Raw genomic sequence first — 17,550 nt, 5'->3', positions numbered from 1 at the left:
CAAAGCCGAAAATCCATCGTCCGGGGTTTTGTCCGCGGCTCGTCCTTCGCAGAGACTTGCGGATCCTCCGGGGACTCGTTAGAGCAACTCGCGAGAGCAGCGGGAGGCGCGTATTAATTTTCAAGTTATTTATTGTAGTCATGCGGATACGTCGCACTCAGCTAAAAGCACTGAGCGTTTTAACAGCGATACCGCTTGTTCGAATAGAAATAAAATGTATGACTCGCTTACGCGACGATACGGCTTTACGATATCTTAACAAAACGTACAAAAGATTACGCCACACGTAATTAAAGAAGCTTAAATAGACTAGATTATATTCGATGTGTCATATGGTATTGTGAATACTGTTGCAATCTAAACACTATCCTTTCATTTCTCGATATTAAAAAAGCGACGGCAAGTAATGATGAAGCGCAATTATGTTTAAAAAAAATACACGCGTATATTAAATGTCATCGTCGTTAGATGCGCGTTTGTAGAAGGCACGGGAGAAAGTGGCGGGGCCTTGCGAACCGCAGAAGAAAAAGCCCCGTCGCCAAAGGACGAAGAACGCCATGCCGATCGGGATTGCGATGAGCACGCCGATTAGCACTCCTACGAGTATCGCAGCATCCTTTTCCGGTCTCGCATTCCACAAATCCAGGCAACGTAGATGTCGGTCCGTCAAGGATATAAACTTCTTGCCTTCGTGTTCTGGCGGCGCAGAGCAGGTGAGCTCGTCGATTTGGTTCTTTCCCATTATCTCCTCCCCGTATTCCGGCAGAATAGTGCCAATCTGCAAAAAAGAATCTTTCTAGTTAGTCGCGATCGAGACAAGCGAGGAAGCTTTTTACTCACTTTTTTCCCGTTCCCACAATACCTCGCATGTCCCTTGACTATCGTAACTTACCAGATATTGATTACGGCAATCGCAGCTCCACTGGTTGTTTGCCAAACGCAATTCCTCAAGCTTGTCCCATCTGCCGACAAGTAGCATCGGCAGTATTTGCAGAGCATTGAACTCGAGGTTCAGCTTCCTCAACGGCGGCCATATCGTGCCTTCGGTGGTCTACGGGTGCCAAGACAGCAAATTATATCGCCATTGTCTACGGCGCCGCCAACATTCCTGCTGTCGGCTGTCGCATTTTTGGCTAGAACGTACCTTAGACGCAATCGCGTACTCATCGATGCGCCACAATTTCCTGCAGTTCTGCAAATAAAGGTTTTCCAGGCCGCTTAACGCCGATAACCCGCCGTAACCGATTTCCGTCAAATTCGGCATCTCGCGCATAGTGAGTTCCCGTAGCGCCGGTAAGCTCGGGAAGACGTTCGCTTTATTGATAACACGTATTGGATTACCGTCCAGGCTCAGGTGTTCCAAAGTTTTAATTCCCTCCAAAGCTTCGGGCACGACCGTGAGATTATTGCGGGACAGGTCTAGCTTCTTCAAATAGCTATAGAAAAAAAAAGTATTAAGAAGTGAATGCGTAACCTCGCGGAAAAATCGTCGTATACATTTCTCGGTTTATTACTTGGCGTTGTGAAACTGAATGTTCGGCAGGTTTTTCAGCTGGCAGTTACTGATGTCTAACTCCTCCAAGAACGATAGGCTGGTGATCGCTATGGACGTGCGATAGTCGAATAGGCCGAAAGGATTCCCGGCCAGTTTCAGTACTTTAAGGTCGGCCAAATGCTCGAAGCAGAGGATAGGTAACCAGCGGAGTATGTTGTAGCTCAGGTCTAAAGTTCGCACGTTTGACAGCGGCTCGTATGCTTCCGGCGAGTATTTTCCCTAAAATTATTGAGAATAAGTGTACAGCAAATTACACATACATAGATAAAAATTATTCAACATTTGTAGAAATGAACACAAGTGATTTATCTGAGAAGCATGTTAAACAGTTTAATCCCGAAATGCAGAAATAATGTGGCCATACGTGAGTCACTCGAGGCTCGTAATTAATAATCTTATCTTGAAACTCTTCACCGACGTATATTTATCAATTGCAAAAACTATCGATTTTGGAAAATGCCGAGTATTCTACAAAATATATTTCTCCACGAACTCGTTTTATCAATACAAAGAAATTTTTTTTTCCTAGCAACTTCTCGGGTTTCTCCTTATTGTTTACCTCTCTCGAATTTATGTAATAAGCGATCAATGCTCGACAGTAATTTGTGGTTAAAATAAAATAGTTTCATCGCTGCTTTAAACGCTAATTTTTGTAATTAATCCTTTCATTGAAATAATTTAGTAACTATAAAAAAACGCAATTTTGATATGTCTTTTTTACCTTTGGTCATTAAGCTCACTTAAAATATTTTGAAGAAATGGTAATATGACAAGTTTCGTTAAATTACAAGTTCCTCGAAGCATTATCTCGTATTTGTAATAATCCTTATCTGTGAATCGTAGCGGCATCAAACGAAAAACGTGATAAGAGTTAAAATTATTTTAATACATATTGAAGTACATCCACGAGATACATACCTTTTCGCTAAATGTTCAAAAAATTTACAATTATTTCTCTACTATTTAAAATGTAGTTGCAAGTTCGAAAGAAATTAATATATTTGCGCGAACAGCCAGCGAGGGGAGAAAAGGGTCGAGTGTCTAAAATTGCATCGAAAACTCTTTATCAAGTCGATCGATAAATCACAGGATCGCAGAGGAGTCGTGTTTTCTCCACTTTCCAATTTAACGTGCGTCAAGCTAGCGCAAATTTGTTTCAATTACCTCGAAGATATGCGGCTTCAGATATTCAGCCGTGAGCTGATTATAACTCAGGTCAAGCTCAATGAGATTGCTGAGCTCCTTAAAGGCACCGACGTCGATCCGGACAATGCGATTCCTTCGCAGAATCAGTTTCTGGACGACTATCGCCGGGAAGGGCCGCACGTAGACCAGCTGATTGTGCTCGAAAGTGATCTCCTTCGCCGTTATGTTGAACCATTGCTTACTGTCGAAATGCGTCTCTAAGCTTCGATTGGTGCAGTCTATGTAGCTATCTGCAAAAAGTCGAGTCATCACCATGTGCATCAATTTCAATCGGCATGGATTTATTATCGTGTTCAGCTATTTGTGTGGGATCTTTTGGGTTTTCAAAATAGAACGCATCGGATAAATGTTACAATTAAGGATAATAATGAAATGTCACTTCATTGCGCTCGCCGCGTTCCGTGAAATTAATCACCGTGTGATTAATCGAAGATTCTGCGACTACGAGATGAGTAATTAACTGAGACGCATTGACGTCGGTTTAACTTTACTTTTTATCGTCTTGCAATTTTCACAACTAACAAAAGATGGAAAGTGAATTAATTTCGTAATTTTGAAATTGGGAGACGACAGAAGTCAAGGGATTATAATCGATTTATCAAAAATAAATCACGCTAATTGCGGAGTATCCCTTGAATTTCAAAGGGAGGGAGTCTTCTTATCGAGCGCGTTATCGAGCGCTGGCTCGCCTTCGATCAAGCTAAGGTGGGTTCCATAGAGCACTCGTCCATCTTTGTTTAATAATAAAGATAAAGTAATTTTTTCCTGAGCAAAGATAAAATTATATAGAATGCGGCAAGTAAAATACCCTTCAAATAATAGCTTCAATACTATACCTGTGCAAGAACACACGTCACATACACTCGTCGGTTCATTCGTATCGTTGTCCGCTTTAACGTAACCCGATTCTGTGGTTGATAATACACTCTCCGGAACCTCGCATCTCGTGAGAAGGATTATCGCGAGCAAAGGCACCAACGGGCGGAGAAACATCCTGGCGCGCAGAAGAAGCTCTCGACCTTCCGAGCTTCCTCAACGGCGTTGACTGAAATTGGTATCTGACGCCGTGCGCGCGATAACGGAGTGTATCGCGATAAGATAGCATCGCTCGTGAGAACTTATCGCTCCGGATGAGCCGAGGAAGTTCCGAGAAACTCGGCTAACAATCCGGTAAATCGCGCGCTGAATGGCGGCTCCGAATTCGCATCGCGGCATTCGGTCGACGTTCTGACGCTTTTAGGCAAAGCCTTTTGAAAGGAAATGACATACCTTGCGTTGCGCAATGCGCGTTGAAGACACGAGTTTTTCAAGCGGCCGTCTAGGTGAGCTAATCGCCAAACAGAATAACAGGCAGTTTGAAACGCGATGCAAAGAGCGATCGATCGTCATCGAGAGTCCAACCGCCGTTTTGACAAACGGGCCAAGTAGCGTCATCTTCGATCGTGTGCGGCCAACTTCGTACGATAGTCCATGCCGCTTTATTCACCGTGCTTACCCACATCGGTATTATCGAAAACGCAGAAGTAAAATTTGATTTTATTCTCTTCTTGTTCCTTCAATGTCTGCGATTCAGATATATACAGTTGAGTAAACCGTAACGCATCATAGTACAAAGACTGCAAAGTATAGCGAAATCAAACGAACCCTCGTTTTATCGCCATGAAACGGGAAAAGGGCCACCTAGTACCATCTGCCGAACGGCTGGTAAATTACTTGGCGCCGCCGCGGCGACGGGTCTTCGCGAAAAGTATTGAATCGGTGACGTCACAAAAGACGGGGCCGGGTGGAAGGAGTGGAACGGCGAGGGTGGACGGCGTTTGTGCGGAGAAAAAATGTCCGGCTACCGGGATCTGTGGTCCACTACGTGAAACGGCGGCGCGGACCACGGGCGTATCGAGCGGCGGCGGCGGCGGCGGCGGTGGCAGCCAGCGGCGCTACGCGCGCGGACACCGGCTCGTCGGCGGTACTGACGAGTTTGTTTTTCCGTTTGCACGGTCCCCTCCGCGCGAGAGCCAAGTGCGTGCGTGCGTGAGTTCTCTCCCCGCGGCACGTGCACGGTGCGAAACACGGGGCGCGTTCCCCCGCCCGCGCCCCCGCGGCAGTCCGTCGGCACTCGCGGGACGGCAATGACGGTTCGATCGTGCCGCGTAGCCGCGTGAAAAACAAGACGAGGCGTGTCGTGCCGGAGGTGCGTCCGAGCCTGGGACCGACGCCACGGAGGAGTCACGGGTAAGCGTCGCGCGGACGGGCGAGCTGGACGGCGACTTCGGCGGCCCGCTCGCTCCGCGTCTTCCACACCGCGAGAGGTTAGGTTCGGCTCGTTTCCACCGCGGCGGCCGTAAACGCCCATTTTTCTCGGGGCCGAGGTCGGCGCTCGGCGGCCGACGGGTCACGAGATCCGGCGCCCGTCGGCCGCGGAGCGACGTAAACGTCGCTCTTGTCATCGTCATCTCTTGGTCTCGATCTCGATCGCGCGTCCTCGGGATTAGCGTCGTCGCGCACGTCGCCCGCGTGTTTTTCTCGATCGGCTGTCGCGAAAGATCGCGCGAGCCGTGGCTAGTTAAGAAAACTTGAGAAGTAGTAGAGTCATCTTTAAATCTCTCCGCTGGAATTTCGCAGATTCCGGTGGCGTTGACGGTCGGCCGTCGTGTCGCTCGCCGTCCGACATTTTTGTACGAAAAAGGTGGGCCGCGCGCCCCGCGGATTCTCCGCGGAAGCGCGCAGCTTCAGCCTCTTGCGGCCGGGGGGAGGGGGAGGAAAACTCGCTCGACGTAAACAAGCGTCATCTACGGGTCGGACGGTATTTGCGTGGCGCCCGGGCGGAACGAAACGGACGTCTCGACACCGCAAGGTGATCAGCTGATAACGCTCGCGCGATTCTCCGCGTCGCGTCATTTAGATATTAAAAACACTTATGGTTTCCCGAGGCGTAAGTCTCCAAGCGAGGTCTCAAAAAGAACGGGCGGATGCGTGTAAAACGACAGTCGCGAAAGAAAAGAATCAAAGTCGCGACAACGGGATAAGTATGACGAAACAGTTTGAGAAATACAATCAGCGCGTTAATGTGCATGACCAGAATAAACGACGGGTGAAAAAGGAAAGAAGGAGGCGAGCGACGGTCGTTAGAAGAAAATTAAAAAACCATGAGAGGGAGGGTACGCGATGCGGTCCTTAATCGCGACAGTCTCGGAGGGCGCGCGGCGGCGATCACCCTTCGACTTTATCGAACGAGCAATGACAGACCGGGAAAAGAAGCGCGAGGCGGAAGAGGGGAAGGCGCAGGAGGAGGCGGCGGCGGCGGCGGCCGAGGTGGAAGAGGAGGCGCCTCCCGTGTGTAAAGTTGTAACGCTCGCAGGGCGTGTTTTAACTGCGGTTTTCCTGCGCGGCGGCGTGCCTCGAGTCGCGCAGGTTAGGCCCGGATGATCGACGGGCAGTAAACAGCGGCCTTTCCGCGGCCGACCCACGTGCCGAGAAAGCGAGCCCCTCGGCGGGACTCGCCGCGACGAGCCGACTCTCAAAGTACCGCTCGAGCGCGCGGTGATTTCGTAGGAAAAAAGGATTAGAAAGAAACGGGGAGGAAAAAGAAAAAAAATATCTCCCTTACGTAAGACGACCTCGTGGCCGCGACTTTACCTCCTTGTATCGAGACTCCTCCCCCTCTTCGCTACTTGCCGTCGAGGCCAGTTTCGTGGGTGAACTCGTCTTCGCACTAGCCTCGGATGTTTTTCCGAATACGCTTCCCCGCGATTTTTCCCCGCCGGCGGCGCCCGTTCAACCCGCGTCGAGAAAGACACGGCCGAAATCGATGGGCGCCCCGGGCGCCGATGGCGCCGATGCTGTCTAATGATGACATTTAAATGCGGTGCCGCATCGTTCGATTGTTCGCGCGGCGCGGCGGGACGCGGCGGTTTTTCTCCCCTGTTTCTTCTTTTCTTTTTTTCCCTTCTTATCGATCTTTCACTTTCTCGCGTGCTCGCTTTCCTCGCGCCTTTCGAATTCCGACCAGGTTTATCACGGCTGTAATTAGAAATTAACAAAGTTACGCGACGAAACGTAAACAAGTTGACCCGGCCGCATTGTGATTTTATTTATTATTATTTTTTTTTATTTTCTTTTTTTCTTTCTCTTAAAGCATCTTGCGATTGAACGGAGCACGACGAGCGAATTGAACGAGTCGGGCAGACTCGAGGAGCAGAGAGAACGAGTCGAGGGAATCCAAACCAGAATGGGGATCGCCAAGGGGGAATGATAGGTAAGTGAGCTTCACTTTCAGCCGCTAAATTACACGCCACGATAAGTTATTTTCACGACGATGTCTGCGGCAGGATGCAAGAGGGTAATACCGCCGTTGCGCTAGCGATGGTGACCCCCGGATACGATCAGGACCCTGCGAGTGGGGTCGCCGACTATACGACGCACCAGGATCAGGCCCAGTTCGAGGCCGACAAAAGGGCCGTGTACAAGCATCCGCTCTTCCCGCTGCTGGCGTTACTCTTCGAAAGATGCGAACAGGCGACGCAAAGCTCGGACAACTCCACGTCCGAAAGCTTCAACATGGATATACAGGCTTTCGTCCAGCACCAAGAAAGAGACCGAAAGCCTTTCCTGATCAATGACCCCGAGATTGACGGTTTGGTAAGAGACCCCGGCACGTTTTCCCGCTCATCTTCCCTTGCTTTTGTTCTTCAGAACGTCAGACGTATGTTTCATCGCGAGTCTCTAATTGGGAAGAACAAAAACAAAGAAAGAAAATGACGATCGACTCGTTTAATTAGTAATGTTTCCACGGGGACGTGCTTCTCGCAGATGATCAAGGCGATACAGGTACTGCGCATCCATCTACTGGAACTGGAGAAGGTGCAGGAACTGTGCAAGGACTTCTGCAACAGGTACATCACGTGCCTGAAGGGCAAGATGCAGAGCGAAAACCTGTTACGCAGCGACTACAGCCATCACGGGCACGACATGGGTCCGTCGAGCGGCAGCAACGGCAGCAGTCCGCTGCAGGTTAGACGTTTGTCCGATACACCGCGATGAAGCTAGGCTCCCCGGTCTTCCCGGTTTGCCCGGTCTATCCCCTTACCAACGTAGATATCCTCATAGTAAAAGGGATGTACGCGACGTCCGTTGCTGTCTCGATGCGATTTGCACGTCAGCGATCGTGAATCGCTCCCGATTGAGGCATAGTAATACATGTAATGCATATCATGCCGCGTACATCTCTGAAGATGTTACTGAATTTCCCATCCCTGCTCTCTGACGGCTAGTTGAGACATATATTTGCCAGGTGCTGTCATCTACAGGCAATGATGTTGAGTCGGGAGCTAACGGATTCAGAGTGAGCCGAGGGGACGTCGCCGTGGCAGAGAACGACGGCGCGAATTCGCGCGCGCGAGACGAGAGCGTTAATCACGACCAACTGTCGTCGGTCCGACCGTCTTCCGCCGTCCAACGCTCGGGCAAATCCACTAGCCAGGACCACGACGATCCGCTCTCACCGTCCACGGTGCACGGAAGTACGCCTCTCTCGCAGATCGGGGCGCATCCATGCGCTCCGGTTAACGACATGTATCTCGGCCAAGGTGAGTTCTCACGTCGTGAAATTGTTACAGTCGATTCCCTCAGTTAGTCCTCTGCGCCGAAAGTTGCATCGGTCGTCTCGAACATCAAAACTGGTCGCTTGATTGAGATCGTTATTCACTTTTTATTGAAACACTTTTTATCCTTCCCTTTCCTGGAACAGAGCTCTTCACCCTCGAAGAATCTCCAGCCGAAATTCCATTTGTAGATGACACAGACAGTAGCGAATATCTGCGAATAATCTCCGATAGAATATATCTAGAAGAAATTGGATATTGGGGACTAGTCGCGCTGCGAGAGCGAGAAAAGACGAAATACGTCGGTGTTGAGAATGCGAGCAAAAAAAATTTTGGTTAGACACAGAATGCAAATCTTTTCGCTTACGAGCACGTTGAGAAATAAAAACGACTTGTCGCCGTTACTATCTCTCGACGCATAAACCATCCCAATATGCTACAGAGTATATCGAGTATCAGGGTAATTGACCATGTCGATTGTGTTCAGACATTACAGTTGCGGCATCGCCTTCTCCCGTGGCGAGCGAAGACGAAGAGGAGAGTGCCAGCAACGTGGCCTCGAATCACGCTGGAAATCATAGGAATAATCACGGTAGCGCTAGAAAGGGACGTCAAAAGCGGGGTGTCTTGCCCAAGCACGCAACCAGCATCATGCGAACGTGGCTCTTTCAGCATTTAGTAGTGAGTAACAATGTCGGTAATTTGCAAAACAATCGCTTGTCTCGTTCGATTGTAATTTAACTCTCGTGTCTGTCGCAGCATCCCTACCCAACCGAAGATGAGAAGCGTCAGATTGCCAGCCAGACAAATTTGACGCTGCTGCAAGTGAACAATTGGTTTATCAACGCCCGTCGGCGGATCCTACAGCCCATGCTAGACGGCGCGGGCACGGATGCGACGTCGCGCACGGGGAAACGTCACAAGACATCGAAACATACCGCGCAGCAACAGGCCGCCCAGCAACAACAGGCGGGCTGGCAATCCGATGATTCGGCGAGTGATTCGGGTTCTAGCGACGGTGAGGGAGGTGCCGCTAGATCAAAAGACGGTAACGATAGCGATGAGGATGATCTTCACTGACCTCTGTCGATCACCGAGACGTCAACCTCTTTACGGTACCTTCAAATCCAGTTGCTCATTACAGTATTAAGGTATTCGGGAATAGATATCGCTTTAACTGTCAAATACGTAATTAATCTTGTGAAAGTTAAGAATACGCGGGTAGAGGTTATCACGCTCTCTGATCATTCGATACTTTGACTATAGCGTCAGTTACCCGACCGTCTGCTTTTTTACGACAGCTAATTAGATTTTTAATCTCGGCTCATATGTTATCCATATCGTGTTCACAAACTCGGAGACGAGAACTGAGATTGAATAGGTACTAGAAAGAGCAATTTATTTAAATACATCTAACTCGAATGGAAATATATACGTTTGCATTATGGGAGATATTTATTTTTCGATGACAAATTTTTAAGTAAATCGCGCACAAGTGAAGATAAATCTGAGCTTATTTTGGAATTATGATCTTTTGTTAATATAATTATCTCGTTTATAACAAACGTACATGGTCCCTTAATGGTACTATTATTTATGACACCTATATCATATTATGTGTAACAGATGTATATTGTTTTATTTATATAATCACATTATATAATTTACACGTAGTAATTAAATATAATGTGATTATATATTTTAATGATTTATCGAACAAAGATTTGCCACAAGAAGAAAATGATTTTATGATAACTATTAACATGTTCCATTCTTTAAATGTATATTTGTAAGCATATGAGCATCTAAGAATTATAAAAAATTATTCTTTTCGATATCAGTGCGTTAATTGTCGTTGTTTTTCATATAAAATTTTTATATTATTATAAAATCGATATACAAGATATATTATTATTACGTTAGGCACATAATAAAACAGAGTCAAATTTTTTTTCTGCCAGCTTTGCAGTACTATGTTATTACTGCTATTGTTACAATTAATACTGTTATCTAGATACTACTGCTATTACTATTATCCCTATAATTATTACTATTATACGACTTCTAGTAATGGTATCACTACTACTGTTGCTATTCCTTCCATTACTGCTATTACTATTACTATATTACCATTTCTCCTATCATTATCAACATTATTATCGTTAAAACTATCGCTCCTGCTACCGCTAAAGCTACTACTACTATTATTACCACTACTACTACTAGTACTACTACTATTACTACTGCTATTACTATTACTACTACTACTACTAAATTATTACTACTATTACTCTATCTATTACTAATACCTGTACTGCTCCTATTACAATAATTGTCATTTTTGTGTCACAACAAAATATTCGCGTATTTCCTTTTGTTCGCAATAATAATGCGTGTAAGCTTTTTGAGATTGAAATTAAGCTGCTTTATAATTTACAATTTATATAAGGCAATTCGATACGGACAGTGTGAGAAGTGATAACGGCCGTCACTAACGTTAATTAAAAGTTCGATTAAACGCGTCATGTGGCACATAAAAAAAATATGGTATCGATAATGAGTTAATTTCAAAATTAGATTGAAACTCATAGTTCATAGTATGCAATATTATATTGTAATTTTTGTGCCATTAAAGAGCGTGGTAACTTCCGCGTTTAGTCTTTGTTCAGCTCTGCAGTGTCGTGGCATAGCAAAACGCTGTCCCTCCATGATAATAATAATAATTAATAATATAATTAATAATGATAATAATTACTACGCTATTGATAATGATAATTATAATTATAATTATATAATAATGATAATAGTAATAACAGCAACAGCAGCAGCAACACAACCACAATACAATGATGATATAATACTACTTTAAATATATGATGATTATATTTTTAAACTCTAAGTGTCGTCCCTTGAACGTGTACTGCACGTGTTACATGATACTGTACATATTACAAGCGGAAACTGTTAGTGAGACAGAGAGAAAGAGAGATGGACAAAGCGGAGAACAAATAATTACCGAGTATGTTAAAGAAAAGCTGATACTTTTCTTGGAGAAAAAAAAAAGAAAAAAAAAACAAGTTTGGATATATCCAACGATAAATATGACATTTTTTTTCAATATTAATTAAGGCACTAGCTGTCTACATGTGATCATTACGTTTTACCAGCCGAAATTCTTCTTGTCGCATTACTTTGGCGAGCAGAAGCTCGTATCGTACATTACGAGCCTATTAACGCGAATCCGGCAAACTCTCGATAATAATCCGCTCGCGAACTGGCTGTTTCTCGTCGGCAATGTTCATTCTCGTGTATGTACATACCGTTCTTCCTGATGCATATACGCATGTATATTTATGCTTTCTCCAACGCTATCATTTCCACGCGATCCGTCCATCGAGATGTGAATGGCTGAGACCGTCTTTATCTTGTTCAATTTAACGCGAAGTAACGTAGCGTGAATTCGTTGTTTCCAAGTCTACGGCTCCATGATGTGAATGTAATTTTGCTGTATCGGCCGAAGTCGCAAAGGGTGTACATTTCCCGCTTCGTTCTTAATCTAATCTCGGTTTCGCCGTCCTATCATCACCGTCTTCTTCCTCACGGATACCGCAATTAACGATAAGCTAGCTGACACTAGTCACTCGATCGCAGAAGGAGAGTGTGTCATGTAATGTAGCCTGTCGAAACGTGGTTGCCTTAAGTAGCAGAGTATCATTTCCCCCGTACTTATAATTTTTTCCGCAGAATCGATGTATATAGTTCATTGACAGAGTGCTTCCAGTAGCCTGTTCCGCCTGTTACGAGCTCTGTAATTTCTTATCATATTTTTTAAACGGAATTATTTGTGCGCCCAATACCTTCCGCTCGACCTAATCATAACGTCTATTGTAACATCGTGGTCATGCAAAAATGTGACTTGAGTAAAACGATATTATCAATTGCAGACAGCTGACAGTATAGCTCCCGTGCACGGTGTGCTGATAACGATAAAAGAAATCGGCCGCAACGACGACGAACACCAAAAAGTAAAATAGTAGAACACGACTGGACGTCGCGCGACGCCGTCCCCTTGGCTCTAAGAGGAGACACACCGAGGTGTCCGCGTTATTCTCAACGGTACACTTGTAGTAACGGCGAAGCAATAACTTTATAGTCGCAATCTAATCGCTCCTCTAGTAATTACCGCTTGGACGAGCTACCTTGTACGAGGCTATACTGTATCCAAGAACTAAATGAACATAAGATAACGCTTAGATTAAGAGGTAGGTTGTAAGGCTGAACCACGTATACGTATGTGCTGCGGCACCAGACGACTGTGATAATTCGGTGGGCGGTGCCCAGCCTCCTACTTCACTTCTTGTATACTAAAAATTAATTAAAAGAAAGCGTAAACGATTACCGAAGAGGTTGAACGTATGTCAGGACGTGCGTTGCGTAGAACGTTTCCATCCATGTGCACGCGAACAAACCGAAGACACATATATGCACCTGGCATATCTTTCACCGGGCACTCTCGCTTTGATTTTCTTTAAAATTTTTTTATCTTTACTTCACCACGGGTGTCCGTAAGAGTTCATTATGACGCGTGCATGTGGACACTTTGTACGGTACAAGGCGTAAACGTCTGCCACATTAACGTCGATGCGAAAATAAATCTATCTGTCGAGAATTAGATTAAAAAAAAAAAACAGATATACAAAGGTAGAAATGGGTCATATACTTTATACAGCAGGCAGGTTCACAACGTGCTTTTAGTTTACGAATCGGTACCTGTTTACGTTTACAATTTTAATATTTTAACATGTAATATATATAATTATTGATAAAATATGAAGATTATTATACATGATGTCGTTATCATAATCAAATCTTTAATTAGTCTATTCATCTTAACAATATTCCAATTCTAAATGTGTTTCTTAATTTTTACGAACATATACGGTATGAAATGCTGTGTAAATTTTTATTTCATGCCTCGTCGAGTAGCGAATGTATAGTAGTAGAAATTTGGATGTTGCAGTAACAAAAAATTCTTTTGATTTTGCAATGATCTAAAATACAATAAAGTTCTGTACATAATCCTTTGAATCAGAATCAACCTCTTTCCAAAAATGACCCATTTCTAACTTTGCCGAAATTTCAAATCGTAAATGAGAAACATACTTAAATGTATTCTAAGAAAAAAAAAAAAAGAAAGAAAGCATAGATATACAAATTAAATACTTCTTTCCCGTGTACATCAATGCCCTGTTAAATAAGTTGTTTATCGATAATAAACGCCATCACGCTTGCATTATCCTCTTTTTATTCTTTTCGCAATTATGTAAGATGCTAATTATTTTAACACAGTCGATATATTTTTATCACTACTGTCATGAAGAATGATACGTTGTGTACAAAATGATAATGAATAGAAAAATATGCACTTCAGATTTGTGGAAAAAGCATACATTATCCTTTAAAAAGAGAACTTAAAAATGAGAAAGGGATATACTCTTTTACTATCACTTTATAATTCGTATTTTGATTTTTTAACATTTCGCAAATAAATAATTTTTGAAGTAGCTGTGTTCTAGCACTTTGATATAATTTTTATTTTTAAAGTCTTATTATTACGACTATTTTATATACATTCATTTATTCATTCATTCATTTATATACACACGTGTACAATATAAAGTTGTTGAATTTGAGCCTTCTATTTCTCAATTGTCTAATGTCTTTTTTTCATATATATATAACTATAAATTCTATAAATAATTGGTATAAATAATTCGTAATAAGATATCTTAGAGAAACGGGAAATTTATCCTGCTTTTTACGTTGAGTTACGTATCAAAGATTTTTTCTTTTTTCATCTAAATTATTGTATATGGAGCAATGATGATAAATAAGATAATTATAAAGATGATAATGCGTGACACATTCAAATGTTTTTCAGGATATAAAAAAATTATCCGAGGGCGTACCACACACACGATTAAAGGCTAGTTACTGGAACATCTCGATCTTCTTGATGATTATCAAACCTGGTCATTGATATGTGGTCCGCGGCGTATCCCTAGCAATCAACGGTTCTTCTGAAAATGTTAGCATGAGCATGTACGTGTGATTTTATTTATTTTAATTTTTTTAAAAAAGATGCAAACCTTGAGTCAAACAATACGTCAGCTCGGTTATTGAGCAACCACACAAGCACAAACGAAAAACCAGCGACCAAGCTACCTAATATCATACTGAAGCGTTCGGTTGCTGCCGCTGGTTTAAGAAACATTCTAACACTCAACGTTTGCCATATAGACTCGGTCCAAGTTGAGTAGATACCGGATTTCATATCGTATCCTGCAACAAAGTCAATTAGTTATTTCGAGTTTTTATACAGGGTGTTCAATAGTAAACGAACACCGAGATATATCGTAGCAACTTACCTTCGATAATAAATGCAGGACTCACAGCCGTACTATAATTAACGGTTGAATTGATACATAGACCTGTAAAGTTCTGACCCCCCATCCATGCGAGCCGATTTTCGTGGCACATTGTTTCGTTCATGTCGTAGAGCTTCTCGCCCGTCAAATAGGCCAAAAGTTGGCCTGATAAAGTCGTCGCAATGTTTAGCGCTCTATGCACTCCGACATATAACGGCAAAACCTGATCGATCAATTTGGCATTGGGCGCCGAGGCCTGGCGAAACAGACCACATTTAGCGCTCTCTAAATAGCAATATAACATTTCCGTGGTGAGTTTGTCCATGGGTATCGGAGGATCGATGGGTTGCGGATCCACTCCCGTCACCGCCCGGTAAAGCTCATTAGCAACCTGAAGAGCAATTTTCGCTAAATCTGATGCAAGCGTGCTAGTATCGTTTCTAAAACATGATACACGAGACAATCTCAATAATATAAAATCATGTAATGCTGAAACATGAAATGTACATCAAAACAGAGTAAATTGTGTATGTACTTATCGAAACCGAGACCCTCGGCATCGTCCAAAATACCGTTGAAGTATCGGTTCTTAAATTGCTTCTCGTGATTGCTTATAACGACGGTCGTTAGGTTAGGTTTTGCTTCCAGAAAACTTTGTACAGACGTGGGCGGAACGCTATTATGTACTGGTGATGCATTCAACGCACGTTGCAAACGGTCTACTATATCATCTACGCCGTTTTGGTGGAGATATATTTTTCCTTTACCTAACTGACCAAATTCGATCACGTTCAAGATATCGTCGAGTTTCAAATTGATTCCACCGAGAGCGTTGAAACTATTCTCCTTCAAGTCGTACACCATACGACTCGATCCTATGTAATCGAACGCCTCCCCATTCAGCAGAGAAAATACAACGTTTGTTTCTAAATATAATAATATGAAATATATTATAATCGTAATTAAACGTTTTGTACAAATTTTGATAGATTAAGATCAATACGTACTGTCAACGGTGGGATTTAATAAACTCAGGTAATAAGCAGTGGCAAGTAGCGTGACTAATCCTGTTACAGCATTGCCTGCACCAGGTGATACACCATCGAATAACGATGACGCGTCTAATCGTGCTGTTACCATTATCACAGTATTATTGTTCTCGTTAAGAGGCGCCAGGGGCCAGTGTACATTCCTATCCCCAAGCGGATCGCAGAATTGTGTTGGATTGAAATTCATCCAGAAATCCGTGCGTTTTATGCAAGATTCTGAGTTAACAGCTGCAAACATGAACGATTTCATTTCTAACGCGCAGAGAGATCGCTGATACTGCGTTTCGAAGTCGTACGCGTTGTGCGCCCAGAAACAGGACTTTATAGCCTCGAGGATTGTCTGATTCTAAAAAACACATTTTTAATATTAATTAGCAAGCCATACTTTTCACGGTACGGAATTAAAAATCTAACCTCTGTATAGAACATAGGGAACGGCCAGTCCTCCAAGAGCAAGGAAGATCCAAAAGGATTCCACGGGCGGCTTTCGTCACATTTTTTATAACCAGAATATCGATTCGGGCACTTATCCTCGGGAGAATATTCTGTCGGTCGATCATGACTAGTATTTTTCGTGAGTAAAACACCGTTTATGTTGTTCGTATTCTTGAGTCTTATTAGCGTGATTTTATTGAACATTGCAAATGGCAGGATTACAGTATACGGGCCGGCAGTGGCGTTCTTTTCTATCCAAGCTATATCCTCTTCTACTTCAACCAAGTGTATCACGCCAACGCTTCCTGAACGACTGGCTGCAATAAAAAAAAAAAAAAAAAAAAAAAAAAAAATATATATATATATATAAATGTTACGTAAAAATAAATCAATATGTTAATTTAAAACTAAAAAAAATTTTTTACAGGAACATCCAAACTGGTGTGTGCCATTATGTCGTCGGAAACATGCAGCTACGCCTTCCAGAGGCATGTATATCATATCCTTTATTCTTTCTGAAGTCACTGGAAAAGTATTAACGGTGTTTTTTGACTGGCTTTGGGATAATCGCGATCGAACTGATGCCAGGTGACGTTATTATATATTCTCGATAATTATAACGCACTTGAAAGGAATCGAGTTCAAATAAATAAGATATGCAGTTAGTTACCTGAGTTCACAATGATAACTGCCAAAACGTATTTCCACATTTCCATCGTCATATCTGCCGCTTCTCGCTCGTGATTGGGATCTATGCAACTCGATTAGATTCTCGGAACATTACCTGATTCTGCTACGGCGCATCACGAGCGTGAAATACAAAATTAATTAATAATGACACATTGTATGAGTCATGGTAGAATTCACCCTGGTTGGCCTGGTTCGGTATTTGGTTAGAATCGTGGAGTGGAGCTTCCGCGTTTGGAGCAAACTTTCCTCCGCTTGTTCAGAGTTTATTCAAATCGTAGAAAAAGAACCTTTGAACAGTTTACAGAAAAAATTTGTGTCAAAAATTCCGTAAAAGTTCCACCAGCCAGCTTCGTTCTCTCCAGTTCTCTCACTGATAAAACTACTAAAACTACATCAAGAGAACGGTCTCGTTCAGCAAAAAAAAAACTTTTAGTTTCACCGGAAGTCGCTACGAGCCTACCATCGTCGTTTCCGTCACCCGTCCCGCTGTTTCTATCCTCGAGAACGTAACTCTTTCTTATACTGTGGTAACTCCTCCCGCTCGTTGATCGATGATGCTAATGTTTTTCTTTTCTTTTCAGGGAGCAGAA

General features: G+C 43.4%; 3 protein-coding genes across 4 annotated transcripts; 1 reads left to right on the top strand and 2 right to left on the bottom strand.

Moving 5' to 3' along the window:
- Positions 1–113: 113 nt before the first annotated feature.
- On the bottom strand, positions 114–3,990 carry LOC139113332 (leucine-rich alpha-2-glycoprotein). The gene is made up of 6 exons (XM_070674420.1): positions 3,598–3,990; positions 2,720–2,991; positions 1,515–1,774; positions 1,145–1,436; positions 893–1,051; positions 114–778 (listed from the first exon to the last, which is right to left on the bottom strand). Exons 1-6 carry the CDS (start codon positions 3,752–3,754, stop codon positions 449–451), a joined length of 1,470 nt encoding a protein of 489 aa, XP_070530521.1. The 5' UTR covers positions 3,755–3,990; the 3' UTR covers positions 114–448.
- A 560-nt stretch (positions 3,991–4,550) lies between these two features.
- LOC139113334 (homeobox protein PKNOX2) lies at positions 4,551–13,651 on the top strand. Its single transcript, XM_070674422.1, has 8 exons — positions 4,551–4,990; positions 6,894–7,013; positions 7,087–7,396; positions 7,568–7,768; positions 8,049–8,343; positions 8,846–9,039; positions 9,118–9,473; positions 12,303–13,651. The coding sequence occupies exons 3-7, from the start codon at positions 7,088–7,090 to the stop codon at positions 9,436–9,438; spliced, it is 1,320 nt and encodes a 439-aa protein (XP_070530523.1). The 5' UTR covers positions 4,551–4,990; positions 6,894–7,013; position 7,087; the 3' UTR covers positions 9,439–9,473; positions 12,303–13,651.
- Positions 13,646–17,550, bottom strand: Nct (Nicastrin). 2 transcript variants are annotated; one of them, XM_070674409.1, is made up of 9 exons: positions 17,421–17,550; positions 16,941–17,247; positions 16,696–16,794; positions 16,250–16,587; positions 15,794–16,181; positions 15,322–15,712; positions 14,787–15,226; positions 14,508–14,700; positions 13,646–14,438 (listed from the first exon to the last, which is right to left on the bottom strand). In XM_070674409.1, the coding sequence occupies exons 2-9, from the start codon at positions 16,990–16,992 to the stop codon at positions 14,420–14,422; spliced, it is 1,920 nt and encodes a 639-aa protein (XP_070530510.1). In that variant the 5' UTR covers positions 16,993–17,247; positions 17,421–17,550; the 3' UTR covers positions 13,646–14,419. The 2 variants fall into 2 exon arrangements, with proteins under 2 accessions (XP_070530510.1, XP_070530511.1); XM_070674410.1 differs by having other exon boundaries at positions 13,646–14,435.

Source organism: Cardiocondyla obscurior, linkage group LG02, assembly GCF_019399895.1.
Source record: "Cardiocondyla obscurior isolate alpha-2009 linkage group LG02, Cobs3.1, whole genome shotgun sequence".
NCBI classification, from domain to species: Eukaryota; Metazoa; Arthropoda; class Insecta; order Hymenoptera; family Formicidae; genus Cardiocondyla; species Cardiocondyla obscurior.
Note: the sequence above shows the minus strand (reverse complement) of the source record. Positions and strands in the feature narration are given on the sequence as shown.

Bases quoted from the DNA above. Each gene is read 5' to 3' on its own strand.
- LOC139113332 (XM_070674420.1), bottom strand. From the start codon at position 3,754: ATGTTTCTCCGCCCGTTGGTGCCTTTGCTCGCGATAATCCTTCTCACG. The intron at 1,437-1,514 runs GTAATAAACCGA...TTTTTTCTATAG, and splicing joins ATTCAGTTTCACAACGCCAA to CTATTTGAAGAAGCTAGACC. The intron at 1,052-1,144 runs GTACGTTCTAGC...TGGCACCCGTAG, and splicing joins AGTACGCGATTGCGTCTAAG to ACCACCGAAGGCACGATATG.
- LOC139113334 (XM_070674422.1), top strand. From the start codon at position 7,088: ATGCAAGAGGGTAATACCGCCGTTGCGCTAGCGATGGTGACCCCCGGA. The intron at 7,397-7,567 runs GTAAGAGACCCC...TGCTTCTCGCAG, and splicing joins ACCCCGAGATTGACGGTTTG to ATGATCAAGGCGATACAGGT. The intron at 8,344-8,845 runs GTGAGTTCTCAC...GATTGTGTTCAG, and splicing joins CGACATGTATCTCGGCCAAG to ACATTACAGTTGCGGCATCG.
- Nct (XM_070674409.1), bottom strand. From the start codon at position 16,992: ATGACGATGGAAATGTGGAAATACGTTTTGGCAGTTATCATTGTGAAC. The intron at 16,795-16,940 runs GTAACTAACTGC...ATACTTTTCCAG, and splicing joins AGTTATCATTGTGAACTCAG to TGACTTCAGAAAGAATAAAG. The intron at 16,182-16,249 runs GTTAGATTTTTA...TGTGTTTTTTAG, and splicing joins TCCCTATGTTCTATACAGAG to AATCAGACAATCCTCGAGGC.